General features: G+C 36.3%; 1 protein-coding gene across 6 annotated transcripts in view; it reads left to right on the top strand.

Moving 5' to 3' along the window:
• The window catches only part of ECPAS (Ecm29 proteasome adaptor and scaffold), a 101846-nt gene that overhangs the window by 39484 nt on the left and 48163 nt on the right, over positions 1 to 14199 (top strand). For all 6 annotated transcript variants that reach the window (XM_033122597.1, XM_033122599.1, XM_033122596.1 and 3 more), the window contains 8 exons: positions 330 to 469; positions 3610 to 3691; positions 5811 to 5930; positions 8853 to 8938; positions 9173 to 9251; positions 11085 to 11134; positions 12128 to 12194; positions 12286 to 12408. In XM_033122597.1, the coding sequence (XP_032978488.1) occupies positions 330 to 469; positions 3610 to 3691; positions 5811 to 5930; positions 8853 to 8938; positions 9173 to 9251; positions 11085 to 11134; positions 12128 to 12194; positions 12286 to 12408 (747 nt within the window). The remainder of the gene's footprint in view (positions 1 to 329; positions 470 to 3609; positions 3692 to 5810; positions 5931 to 8852; positions 8939 to 9172; positions 9252 to 11084; positions 11135 to 12127; positions 12195 to 12285; positions 12409 to 14199) is intronic.

Here is a 14199-nt window from a genome sequence, read left to right as displayed (position 1 = left end):
ATAATGGTCTTGGAGTCTGAGAGACTTGTGTTTGAATCTCGCCATCATCACTTGCTAACTATGTGTCTTAATGTCTTAAGCCTTTCCTCACTTTCCTCATCTGAAAAATGGGTATAACAGTACTTACCTCAGATTGTGAGGGTTAAATGAAATCATAACTACATATGGTTTAGTACAGTCCCTGGCACATTGTAAGCCTAAATAGGAGCTGCTACTGTTGTTACTACTTATCTTTGGTTTATGGACATAACTGATATGTTAAATAGTAATTTTGGTTGGTGATCTTTGTTTCTCTGATCGCTGTTTCTCATTCCCTTTATTATCTACAGTGCAAATTGGGTATAGTGAAATTCATAGAAGCTGAACAGGTTCCAGAACTTGAAGCTATTCTCCACCTGGTGATTGCTTCTAGTGACACACGCCACAGTGTGGCAACGGCAGCAGACCTAGAATTGAAAAGCAAGCAAAGGTAAACTACATCTCTTTTAAATTTTCAAAATTGGAAAGAGGCTAGATTTCTAAAATCTTACTCAGCACATATGTATTCTTTTAAGATTTTGTGTAATAAAATATTCAGTTTATTAGATTATGAAATATGCCTAATTTGTAATAAGGACAGTTTGTTTAGGAGTAGGATTCTGTATAAGACGAAGAAGAAAAGCTGTTTGGCGAAGCAATTTAAAACTGGAATAGGTTAAGAATATTACTGTAAGAAATGAGACCATTGGCTAGGTAAATGAGCGTAAAGAACTGATGTTAAGAAAAATGTCAAAACCCAAAAGTTACTAATTGTTGATTCTTCCTCTAACTCAAACCATTTGAGATCGCTTTTAATAAAGGATATGTAGGTATAATGGTTAATACAGTGAAGACTAGATCCCATGAAAACAGGTGCTGAATAGATCTTAATTCACACAGGAGAAAATACAAATAGTAAATAGGCTCATAGAAATTATTCTGTATAAGAAATCAAATCAATGCAAAGTAAAATCATGGTATACCAGTTCGTACCCATTAGTAAATAAAATTGTGTAACAGTTGATAACTCCGTTTAAGTTTCTGTTGAAGTGCTATTCTTATACCCTGTTGATTTACATTATAAATTGAAATAATTTTTGGGAAGCAGTTTGCAGTAAGTAATGAATCATAAAGATATTTACAGTCTTTTCTCTAGATCTTACTTCTGGGAATTTATCCTAAGAGAATCATTCAAGAGAAGAAAAAGGTTATATGTAGAAAGAATGTATAGATTTACTCACTATACCATTTTCTTTAATTAAAAATGGAAACAGATTCACATTTCCACAATAGGGAAATAGTTAAGTAAATTAACTGTGTGCATCTTATTGACTATTACATATTATTACAAAATAATTATAAAAAACAATAAAGCAACATGTAAATTGCCCCCAGTCAATGGCAAATGAATAAAGCAGAATACAAAATGATATGTTATTTTTTAAAAAAAACATGTTCAGAGACTGAAGAATAACATGAAAAATTGAAGTTCGTTGAAAAAAATCAACTTATAGAATAGTTCTTTTCTGAATTTATTTTAACGTTTAATGTAATAACAAGCTACAGAACAGCTAAATGTGGGTAATAAACCAAGCTTTATAAAGGTTCCATTTATTGTAGTTTTCCATCGCCTAAGAAACCAATACAAGTAGGTGTAACAGAAAAAGGAAATTAACTTCAGTGTGTCTTGGTTGCTTGTTGAAATATAAGCTCTGTGTGTGTGTGTGTGTGGTGTGTGTGTGTGTGTGTGGTGTGTGTGTGTGGGTGGTGGTGGTGGTGGTATTGGCTTACCACTAAAGGGCATGTGAAGTGCCATAGAGAAGGAGCAGGTTTGTCATGGAATTACTTCTGGTCATGCCTCATGCTGATTGTCTGAATTTGGAAGACTCATTTTAACCTTGCCAGGCCTTGGACTCTGTAAAATAAGAAAGTTGAACTAGACTGTACTTAACATTCCCCCCAAGTCTAACATTCCTTCATGCTACTTATAACTGTATCTTCCTGGTATCTCTTTCACAGAGTTTATTTGGTTTTGAAATACCAAAAGATTTTCCTTTAAAACTTCTTATTGTGTGTGAACTGGCGCCATTCTTTACACCATGTAGTGGATTGGATAGTTGGAAATACAATGTAGTGCTTAAGTATTCTAATTAGTTTCAGTTTTGTGTATTTTGTTTATTTCATTAAAATAATATAACATTGTTAAGAGGTAAAAAGTGAGTTGAGAACAATAGGCAGATATTACCATTTTGTTAAAGTAAAATTCCAGAGTATCTTTGAGTCCTGTGTCTGTTGATTTATTTTTTTAATTCACCTACCTCCCATACCCATTCACCTGTTTTACATGCATAGGAAAGAAGTCTAGAAAAAAACAGACAGCAAAGCTAGTGGAGAAGTAATAGAGAGGGATATGGTGCAGATTGTAGGGAATTTTATTTTCTGTGTTATTTGTTTCTGAATTTTTACAACAAATATGTAATCAAAACAAAAACTAGAAAGATAGCAAAAGGAAACGTAGAAGAAACCATGAAAATGATCTGTAATCGTTAATCACTATTAAGTTTTTACATTGTTTTATTAAAGTGTTTTGTGAAAAATCTCTAAACCTGTAGTATTTATAGAAAGGAAACAATGGAGGAGCTTGACGATTAGTTAGTAGCAATCAGCTGCAGAAAAATGTAGGTGACTAATAACTAAGCTACAATTGTATAATAACTTGAGGATAGGGGGTTGTAGATATCCAAAGAAGAGGCAGATTGGTAAGCTGTGAAAAAAGAGATGGATTAGAAAAACAGTCAAAGCAACAGGATAATTTGCCTTTATACAAATATAGCACATCTTGAAAGCAGAACCAGTGTGAAAGGCACAGTATGATTAAATGTCGTGAATCAAGTGAAATGCAGGATTGCAGTATTGCTAGGTTTATAAAATGACCGGGTGGGGGCTGCAGCAGAGGGTGGGTGCCAGTCACCAGTCATGTGATATACTTATTCACCTTATTGTGGGGCCCAAGTAGGAATTAGTCTTAGTGACTAATGGCAGCATGACTGCTCTGGAGAATTAGCTCCTAAAACTGCCAGTGTGTGCTGGTAGGTAAGGAAGTGGGGAATACTGGGAATCATAGGGACACAATATTTAGAGAAATTTAATGAGTTTCCTAGGGTTGTGTCTTTAATGGGTAAAAAAGTTTTGTTACCCTCCTTATTGATTCTGAATTTCCAAGTGGTTAGACAGAAGATTCATGCCCAGGGCTCTTTGAACAAGTGCAGTATAGCTCTGTTCTGTTGGAACTGCTCCATGGCATTGGTCCTGAGAGTGGATGGAGTACAGCCAGTGTTCTTGTGTGGCACCAAACTGGGCCGTTGGATACAATGATCTATTGAATCAAGGCGGGATAAGTGGCTTTTTTTTCCTGTTTAAAAACTAGCTTTGATACAAGTTAAGCCTTTTCCTTTCCTTCTCTTCTATAGTGTCAGTTGCCCGTTTCATTTTTTTTTTAACTTTTTTTTTTTGTAACATATTGAAGCTATGATTTTTTGAAATCATTGAAGTGTCCCCCATTGTAACAAGCTGTGTTGAAACTTTCTGTAGCTTGATTGACTGGAATAATCCTGCCATCATTAATAAGATGTACAAGGTGTACCTTGGAGATATACCACTGAAGACAAAAGAGGTAGGTTGTTTTGGTTTATTCTCACGTCATCATGAAAAGCCCTTTGTTGGCATGTGCTCTGTATATTTGAACATTTTTCCTAGTTATTTTGATCTAAGCTGAACCCATGCTATAGGAAATACTGGTTGTAAGCCATGGTTGTCTAGGTGGATTAAAATCGCCTGGCAATTTAATTTACCTGATCTGGTTTTTTCAGTTCAGGTGCTTAAGTAATGATGATTGTCTAGATTAGGGATCAGCAAACTTTTTCTGTAAATATTTTAGGGTTTCCTGGGTGTGTCATTGTGAGGCTGCAACTACTCAACTCTAATGTAACATGAAAGCAGCCATAGGCAACCTGTAACTTAATGAGCATGGCTGAGTACGAGTAGGACTTTATGGATACTGACATTTGCATTTCATATAATTTTTATGTATTATGAAATGTTCTTCTTGATTTTTAAAAAAATCATTTAAAAATATGAAAACTATTTAAATCAGAGGCCTTCCTAAAATAGTGGGCCAGATTTGGCACATTGGCTATACTTTGTTGACCCCTGGTCTAAAATCTGGAACAATAAGTGGGTTCTTCTTAGCCTTGAAGTAAAATGTTTGCTTAGTAATATAAGTTATATTATTACATAAGTTATACGTTTATATATATGTGTGTGTGTGTGTGTATATATATATATATATATATATATATTTACTTTCACATAAGTTAAATATTTAGTTTACTGTGTTTCCAAGTGTTCAAAAGTCCAAAACCAGACACACAGGGATTATTTGTTTGCCTGCTTGCTTGCTTGAGTTTTAAACCATAAATAGCTGTTTTAAAAATCGTGTTAGCTCCAGTTAGATTAAATTGAGTGTGATATAGCAGAAAGAAGAATGAGTTGGGAATTGGCACCTCACCCTGGATTCTTGTCCTGAATGGCTGCCCGTAATAAATATACCCGGGAGGAGAGATTTGGCTAATCACAGAACTTCTCTGGGCCTCATGTTCTTTATGTAAAAAAATGAAGGGGTTGAATTAGATCAGTGGTTCTCAAGAGTGGGGTCCATGGACCCTTATTGGGTCACAGAGAGATTTTTATAATGAAACATTTGCTTTAACTCAGTGAACCAATATTTTCTAAATAATGTTACAGAAGCGTATATGGGTGCTTAGATAGATCAGTGGGATTTCGTATAACAGAGTATACAGAAGTTCATTGACAGGGTTTCAAATCCAAATGGCAACTCACCTTGGACAAGCTATTGTTTAACAAGTTTTGGTGTATCAAAGAATATCCACAAGTACCTGAAAAGGCTAAAATCATCCCCACTCTTCTGTCCACATATCTGTGTGAAGCTGTTTCTTTTCATGTATTTTAACCAAAATAACATATCAAAACAGATTAAATGCAGAGGAAGATAAAAGAATCCAGTGCTCTTCTATTGAGTTGGACAGTGAAGAGATTTATAGAAAATGTAAAACAATGCTCCTCTCCCAGTAGTTTTTTTTTTTTTTTTTTTATAAATTTTTTTTAAAGATTTTATTGGGGAAGGGGAACGGGACTTTATTGGGGAACAGTGCCTTTTTTTTTTCGAAGTCAAGTTGTTGTCCTTTCAGTCTTAGTTGTGGAGGGCGCAGCTCAGCTCCAGATCCAGTTGCCATTGCTAGTTGCAGGGGGCGCAGCCCACCATCCCTTGCGGGACTTGAGGAATTGAATGAACTGGCAACCTTGTGGTTGAGAGCCCACTGGCCCATGTGGGAATCGAACCGGCAGCTTTCGGAGTTAGGAGCATGGAACTCCAATCGCCTGAGCCACCGGGCCGGCCCCTCCCAGTAGTTTTTTGATTTGGAAAATATAGGTCTTTTTCTTGAAAAGATGTTGTTTATGAAAAAATGGGTTTACTAATATTTTTAAGAGAATAAATATTTAAAAATTTCTCAGTTTTTTGTTCAAATATAGTAAATATTGATAGGTATTCCAATATAAACAAAAGCTCTTTGGAGTCTTTAGTAATTTTTAAGAGGGTAAAGGGACCTTGAAATAAAAGTTTGAGAGACCACTGATTTAGATGCTCTCCCATGACTTTTTCGGTTCACAATAATTTTGAAATGCTGAATTATAATCATACATGTTTTTGACAGGGAGCAGTTCTGAAGCCAGAGCTGAAAAGGGACCCAGTCAGTACGAGAGTCAAGTTGAAGATTGTCCCTCATCTCCTTCGTTCTAGACAAGCTGCGGAAACGTTCCCAGCTAACATTCAGGTAATACAAATTTTATGTCTGTTTAATTAGAGAAAGAACTGCATTAGTGTATATTCAAGGGGTAGGTTGATGTACGTAACAAGATTAATGAAATTTCGTATTTTTTCTCTCTCAAGGTTAGCTGCAGAAATGATTAAAAATTTTTGTATTATAGATTCTATGCTATATGTGGTTACCATTCACCCTAAAGGTATGGTGACAATCCCATTCAAACTAGTGTTTTTCTGAGAGGCTTTTCTCCAAAAATGTTTTCTCAAGAAATTTGGTTACTTAAATGGAAAAATGAGTCATCCCTAACGGAAACCCCACAGGAAGGCAACAGCCAAATCCTCGTGATTCTGACTTCTTCATGTCTTCATCCTCCCTACACCTAATGCTGATACTAATTGAGAATGTCCCTTCTTGTTTTGGTTATGCAGTACTTTTCTACCTGTTTCCCTGCCTCGAGTGTTGCCCATAGCCAGTCTGTTTCCTGTGTTGCCATTGGAATTATTTTTGCTATTGGAAATGCTTCTGCTCTTTGTTGGTGTGGGGTACAAACCCCTCCACAAATGGTCTTGCCTGTTATCCAGGTGACAACCAGTTCAGCTCTGGAGGCAGATAGATTTGAGTATGCACTTGACCCTTGAGCAACATAGGTTTGAACTGCGTGGGTCCACTTATACGCGGATTTTTTTCAATAAATACTGTAAATGTATTTTCCGTATGATTTTCTTTTCTCCAGCATACTTTATAAGAATACAGCATATAATATATACAGCATATAAAATATGTGTTAATTAACTTCTATGTTATGGGTAAGGCTTCTGGTCAGGAGTAGGCTGTTCAGTTTTTGAGGAGTCAAAAGTTAAGTGAATTTTCGACTGCACACATTTGCTTTTGATCCTAAATAAGCCTCAGGGTTTTTCTGCTTTGCTTTAAAACTTTTCTTTCTTTTTTTAATCTGTAAAATGGGTGTAGTAGCAGCTACCTCATAGCAATGTTGTAAAGACTGAATGGGATAACAGAAAGTTTAGAGCTCAGTGGCTAGTGCTTATTCAGTTACAAAGTTCTTGGTAAATGGTGAAAAGTTAGCAATTATTTCCCTTCTGATCTCATCTCACCGCCTCTTTGCCTAAGGTTATTGCTCTTTAAATACGCTGTTTTCCTGGCTCCGTGTCTCCACTTACGATGCTCCCTCTGCCTGGCACAGCTCCCCTCCCCCTTCTATCTGAAATGTTCCCATTTCCTACCCCTCTTCTCTTTAAGTCCCAAAGTAAGAACACGCTCCTTTTGTGTATGATGAACACTGTATGATGTACGTAGGCTTCTGTCTTAGCATCTCTCCTTAAGGCTTGTTTAAGCAGCTCCTTCTTCCTTCTAGATGATAAAACTTTTGTTCCCAGAATCTGATACATTAATATTTGACTAATTTCAAGTACTCTGTTCTGTGTCTCCATAACCGTAAAATTATCACAGAGCTTCTTCCCTTTCACTTTCCAAGCACTGTTTCCCAGATAATGTCTTGATAATTTTTGTTCAGAAAATTTGGTTGTGGTAATACTACATTACATTACGTAATAAGCAGCTAGAGTTTTGTGACAAAATAATTCATAGGCATTCTATAGTGAAAAAGTGTAGGTGTACACTTTTATTTGTAGTTATTTATGTTTTTAAAATGAGCCCAGCTAAAATTGTGTACATTCAAAGACAAACTCATTTGTTCATCACCCGTAAACATTCTTCCTTTTTTGATATTCCCATTTCTAATGATGCTATTACCGTTCTCCTGCATACTTGGCTCTACCCCTTTCTTCTTCACCTGTCAGTCACAGAATCCTTTCTGGTATCATTCAGATGAGCCTCTTCTTTCGAGACACCAATAACTTTAACGAGTCACGTGTATTCTCACCTTGATTTTGAACATATGAAAGCGTCTGACATAATTCTTCGTGTTTAATATGTATGCTATGACTTGTATTTTTTTCCTCACAAATCATTAGTATTGTAATGAATCCTTTGCTCCTATTATCTTACTATATTATTCTATGTAATGTAGCATTGTCACATTAATTTTCTAAAAAAGTCTTTTCCAAATAATGTAGCACTTGATTATATATTGTCCTACATCATTTTTAATGTGCACTTGACTCCCCATAAAGATCGAGTGTCTTGACAGCAATGCTTGTCTTCTTTATACCTCATAGTGCCTTACGTGGTATTGATTCTACAGCAGATGCTCAATGCCATGTCCGGTCACATGTCATTGTTAAGTAAGACCAGAATACTGTTAGTAGTTTTAGCAGAGGATGGAGATTTTTGTTTTTTATCTTCCCCATAAAAAGTAGGAAGTTGAGTTTAGATTTCTTTGATGTTCATGTATCTAAACTGTATCTAAACTGATGTCTGCTGCACAGGCCTCATTTACTATGTGATTTTTAATTTTTTTTTTGCCATCTAGACATGACTACACAGTATGTGGAGCACTTACCACCCCTACTGTACACTCGTAGAATGCTTTCATGTTGATATTTGATTTGTCCCTGAAGCTTTCTTATAATTTGTTTTGAATGACTTTGTAATTAAGAAACCTGATTCCGTCACAATGGTCTTACTTGCCAGTGTCCTCTGTATGATACGGAGTGGCAGAATGGTGGCCCACTGCAGCATGAATTCTAAGTGACTTCCTACTGGGAGACTCACAAGGTTTGTAGACTTGTGCGATCAACATTGTATTTGTTACTCCACACACTATTGATTGGAGCTACTGATTGGCTTCCTAAGACTGTCAGCTCAAATGTGTGTATGTATTAAAAGACCTGCATTAATTTTGAAGAACAAGGTGTTAGTGCAAAAGGTGTGCTGTTGTATCCTAATATTTGAGAATAGTCAGTTGCTGTTTTCATTAATTGGTGTTCTTGACTAATTGTTCATTTCTCATAGGTGGTGTATGATGGACTTTTTGGTACAAATACAAATTCAAAATTGAGAACATTATCCCTGCAATTTGTGCATCACATTTGTATAACGTAAGTTTTTGGGACTATTTGTAAAAATTTCAAGCTGTTGGAGTGATCAAATGATTCAAGTATATCTTGCCTAGAAAGAAATCATGATTGTTCACCTTTAAAATTTTTCACATTTTAATAGATTATTTTAACTTATTTTACTTAGTCTCTAATTATTTTAAGTAATTATCTGAAAAGATATGTCATTACAAGATTCTTATCTTGTTTTGTGTATGTGTGCTATTTTTTTCAAAGTTGTCCAGAAATCAAGATTAAGCCATTAGGTCCAATGCTTTTGAATGGCCTCACCAAGCTAATCAATGAATATAAAGAAGTAAGTGAATTGTCTTTTAACTTTTGTTAACATTTTATATTTGAAAGTATTTTCTGTTATAAGCTTTTTTGGTCTACATGTTGGTTTAGTTAGTTATGGTTTGCCATCGTTCCATCATTTCTTAATATTTTTACTTGAAGTGGTGCAGATTTCAGAAATAACTGCCATCTTTTGCTTTGTTTGGAAATAAGTGTTAAAAGGTGATAGGGTCTTGAGGGGTCTTATCCCTTCTTTAAATAACATTTTAAAAGCAAATATTTGTACATTCTACTTTTAGGCACTCTGTAAAAAAATGGAATGAAAAGAATTAGTTAAATTTTATTTTATTATTTATTTACATATGGGTCTACCTGGATTTGCTTATATTGAGAAACCGTTAATCGCATTTTACTGACTCAGAATTCTATCAAAACATGCATTCAGTAAATTTTTGATTCCTTAAGCTAAGTGGGATGAGGTTTCTTTGGACTATACAGTTTTGAATCCTGTTTGTCCTTGCCACTCTCACCATCTCCAGTATTTCAGGGGAATTTGCTTAAAAAGTGAGGTTTCAAGAACTCTAGTTAGCATTATTTTTCTAAGTCTTAGCTAAACATGAATGCATGTTTGCAGTAGTACAGTGATTAAGATTTTGCCATGTAGAGTTAGAATTGAGTTTGAATCTAAGTTTTGTTCTTTGGTGAGTTACTTAAGTTCTTTGGGCCTTTGTTGTTTATTAGAAAAATGAAAATAATAATGCCATTTAATTGGGTATTGTGAAGATTAAATGAGATCTACACATAAATTACTTAGCACAGTGAGGCACACTAGTAGATGTTACTGTTAGTGAAAAGCTGTTCATTCATTGTGCAGTTGTGCTTTTGGGGGCAGTGTTAAGGCCCGGTTATCTTATCTTTTCCTATTGAATAGTGCTTGCGTGGTTTTTGAGGCCTAGGGAACCTTTTAGATTATTTTTATGACATAAGTTGTCAGATGCTTTGGATGGTTGGTAGAAATAAAAATGCTTTGGGGCTTTTAGGGAGAAGCTGTATATTTAAAAATAGGTTAGAAAAGCCAGATAAACTACAGGGCCCTAATCCCTTTACCTCCAGATGACACCTTGTCTTCCCAGTGATGAACCCATAAAAATGAATCTATAAGAGTGGCCATCTAGGTGTGGAAGAGTGAATCCTACCTTAAATGTATAAACTTCAACTCACAGAAGCGTTACTTTGTTTTGAGTAGTCAGTCACTATTGGTTTTCATAATGCCATGTAAAATTCTGTTTGAGGAGGCAATCTCACTAATTCACTTGATGACTATGATCACTTTTAATTTTTTATAGTAGAAGATATGAGCAGAAGCTGTTTATTATAGTGCAGATTTTAAAAGAACTGCCCCCCCCGCACCCCCCAGCTTACTGCCATTTTGGGTGAAAGAGGGGGGAATCCTAGCCGGTTGGATGAGTGGTAAATTTTCTAATATGTTAATAAGGTGTTTTCCTAGTGTGTGGAAGATGAATTTTGGTGTTTGCAGGTTACGTAGTGTTGAAAATTTCCTGAACGTAGCACCATCTAAGAGAACCTTTTCATATATGTCCACTGCAGTTTCTTTTCGGAGTGAGTTGGGGATGCAAGGTTTTGTTTGTTTTTCCTTTAGTCGTGTGATGAATTCTGGGTTTGGACTTTTTCTGTTTGTTTTGTTCAGATGCTGATATCATGTAGTTAGGCAGAGTGAGACCAGGTTCACCAAGGAGTGAAATAATGCATATAACTGCAGCAAAAAGGTTTTGCCGTTTACTGTGTTTTTTGTTTTGTCTGTTTTTGTTCTTTTTTTTTTCTTCTTAATTCCAAGGACCCTAAGCTACTGTCAATGGCATATTCAGCTGTTGGAAAACTCTCCAGGTGAGTAAACTCTTTTTCAGTGAGAGCTATCCTGTTGATAAACTAAGAAAAATTATGTGGCATTTAATAATAGATGGATAATACGTTTGTTGTGATTCTGAAAGGAAATTTATTTAATGGCTGTAGGTTGTTTAGAAATGTCTTCCTTGTAGAAAGAAAATGATGGGAGACATTTTAACTTATATTTGAAGATAATGTTACCATATTACATGGTAGTCTTGAAATGAGATTTTGAACTGGATTGTCATAATTGGTTACATTTTCTTGTATCCTAGAGACGCATTCTTGTTGCTCCTTACTAGTCTTTATAATCCCCATAATCAAGGTTTTGTTAGTAATTCTCTTTTCTGATAGTGTTACATTATGATTCTGAGTGGCCCTGTTTCAAAAGATGGATTTCTTTTCTTCTGCTTATTAAATGATTTCTTCCTTCCAGTACGTCTTTATTTCCTCTTCTTTCACTGTATTTCAAAGCAGGGAGATAAAGGTGCAGCATCCTTGGAGCCACCAGGTGCTGCTTCCACCCTGGATGTAGGTTCTGTCCTAGCCTGTGTAGGCTAGGTCTTGTCTTTCTGTGCTATGCAGGGAAAGGAGCTTTGGGGCTCAGAAAAAAAGCCCTGATCAACTGAAACAGCGTAGGATTGTCAGCAAACCTTGTCCCTTGTCTGTTGGCATGAAGTAACAAAGCCCCTTATCATGATAGCCTTTAGTTTAAATAGCAATTTGGTCTTAATTATTTATTTTCTTTATATTAAAATCAGAAATATTAACTGAATGCATGGAGTATAATAAAGTGTATTAATCAAAGGTTACTTGGATTAGACAGCTGTTAACTACTTACAAAAATATTTGGCTCTTTGGGTAGATAATTTAATGATGCTGACATGGTGTTCAGGATGAAAATGCAGGTTCAGGAAAATTTGTGTTTAATTTCGTTTTCTTCCATCTCCTGGAGATTTATGATAGTAACGATGGTCTTGTATTCTCTTACAGTCGAATGCCCCATTTATTCACTAAGGATATAGCTCTTGTGCAGCAGCTTTTTGAAGCCCTGTGTAAGGTAGGGAAACACCTGGCAAGTCTACGCTTTCTGTTTGGATGCTCACTTGGAAACCCAACTGGGAGGGAAACACTTTTTATTGGCTTTACAGGAAGAGCCGGAGACTCGACTTGCTATTCAGGAAGCATTGTCTATGATGGTTGGAGCTTATAGTACTTTGGAAGGAGCACAGAGAACTCTCATGGAGGCACTTGTGGCTTCGTACCTAATAAAGGTAGGTCCAACTGTGAACTGCAGTGGCTGGTAATATATGCATTTTACGTTTTTAAGAACAAAATCTGAAATGCTTTTCTCCTTAACTAGTATGGCAATTAAGACGACTGTTTGCTTTCACTTGCACTGTGATTTATTATCTACCTATGTTTAATTCCTCCTGATAGAAAGAAATCTCATGTTAGGGGGGTAGGAGGAGTGATAGTCACAGAGGCTTTATGTTTAAAGCCTTTCATGTTGGAAAACTGTTGTTAATGTTATCTTTCCACGTTGGAAGTATTTTGTCTTAACTGGTAGCTGTGTGATGCAGTTCATTGGGGGTAGAGTGCTATAGGTAACATTGGGGGAGAAAAGCAGAGGGAAAGAAAGACAAATTGTATATATTAAAATGAGTCTGGAGGAAGTAAGCCAGTACCGTCATAACATACTGTTCTTTCTAGTTCTCTTTATTTGCTTGTCATGGACATTTATAGGTGAATTTTGAATATCTATAGCTATATACACATGTATACACATATGTATATATACATACCATATGATATACAATATAAAATAATACAGTATGTATTTGCTTCAGTTAGTGTTTTGTCCTCCATTTCTAGAATCAGAAAGAGGGAGATGAGAAGCAGCGGCTTGGCTTTGGGGAACGCACCGGGGTGTGCAGGCCGGGGGCATGGGCAGGCAGGCTGATGCTGGAGGGAGGGAGTGCCCTGCGATGGGGCGATGGTGGCAACCAGCCCGGGTGGGGACCTGGACTGGAAGAGGCACCTGCGGGGCGTTGGGGGGTTGGGGACAGAGAGATGAACACTCAGCTGAGCCTGCCGGGGCAGGAGGGGCCACAAGACAAGAGTCGACACAGTTGGGAGAGATGAGGGCAAAGTCAGGCAGGATTAGATGAAAGTGGATCTCAGGAGGTCGTTGGAAGTGGTGAGAAGCTGGTAACAGGAGAGGAAATTTCGATGGTAGCAGGAACATGGGGGGACCATATCGTAGAGGAAATTATGGTCCTGGAGGAAGTGGGGTTATGGAGGGAGAAGCCCATTTTGAACTTCTTCCTATATGCCAGGGGGCTTCACTGTATAAATAGGAGAGGATGAGAGCCCAGAGGTGACAGAACAGCTTCAGGTTATTTAAATAACAATGGTAAGATAACTCTTATCTCAGTCATGCATACGTATGCAGTGCTGTGGCAGAAGACAGCAGATCAGATGCAGAGAGCTGTTTTGTGAATGGATTGGATTATTTAATAACATTACCTTACTGTGGAGGAAGGATTGTAAAAAAAAGCCTTTGAGACAATTTTTAGCTTTTTAATTGTTTCTTTCTAGTGGTCTTTGTAAGAATGGAGAAGCATTCCTTCTTTGGTAATGTTACATTTGTAAGTTTCAGGTGACAGGTGAAACCTTTTTCTTAAAGTTTTGAAAAGCTATTAGCCAGGATCATAGTGAATGTTTTTCCTTTAAAAAAATTTAAGTGCATGTGGAGAGTTAAGAAACTGTTGTACATCTATGATTTAATAAAATAATTCTAAAGGAAAAAAAGAAGGAATAATGTCGTAAGTATCGGTGAGATTAATATAAAAATTGCGTTTTCTGAGATTTGGCTGGCATACATTTATAGTGAAGGAATTATTGAAGGTTCAGAAAGGTATCTGATTTCTATTAAAATATGATAGGATAATTATGTGCACTCGGAAAGCTTATGATACATAGAGTCCCATTGTCAAATCTCTTGGTGTACATGGTTCATGGTCATATATCATGGACAAAGAAGTATAGGCTTATTTGGAAGC

The sequence above is a fragment of the Rhinolophus ferrumequinum genome, chromosome 12, assembly GCF_004115265.2.
Source record: "Rhinolophus ferrumequinum isolate MPI-CBG mRhiFer1 chromosome 12, mRhiFer1_v1.p, whole genome shotgun sequence".
NCBI classification, from domain to species: domain Eukaryota; kingdom Metazoa; phylum Chordata; class Mammalia; order Chiroptera; family Rhinolophidae; genus Rhinolophus; species Rhinolophus ferrumequinum.
The sequence above is the reverse complement of the archived record's forward strand: the minus strand, read 5'-3'. Positions and strand labels throughout refer to the sequence as shown.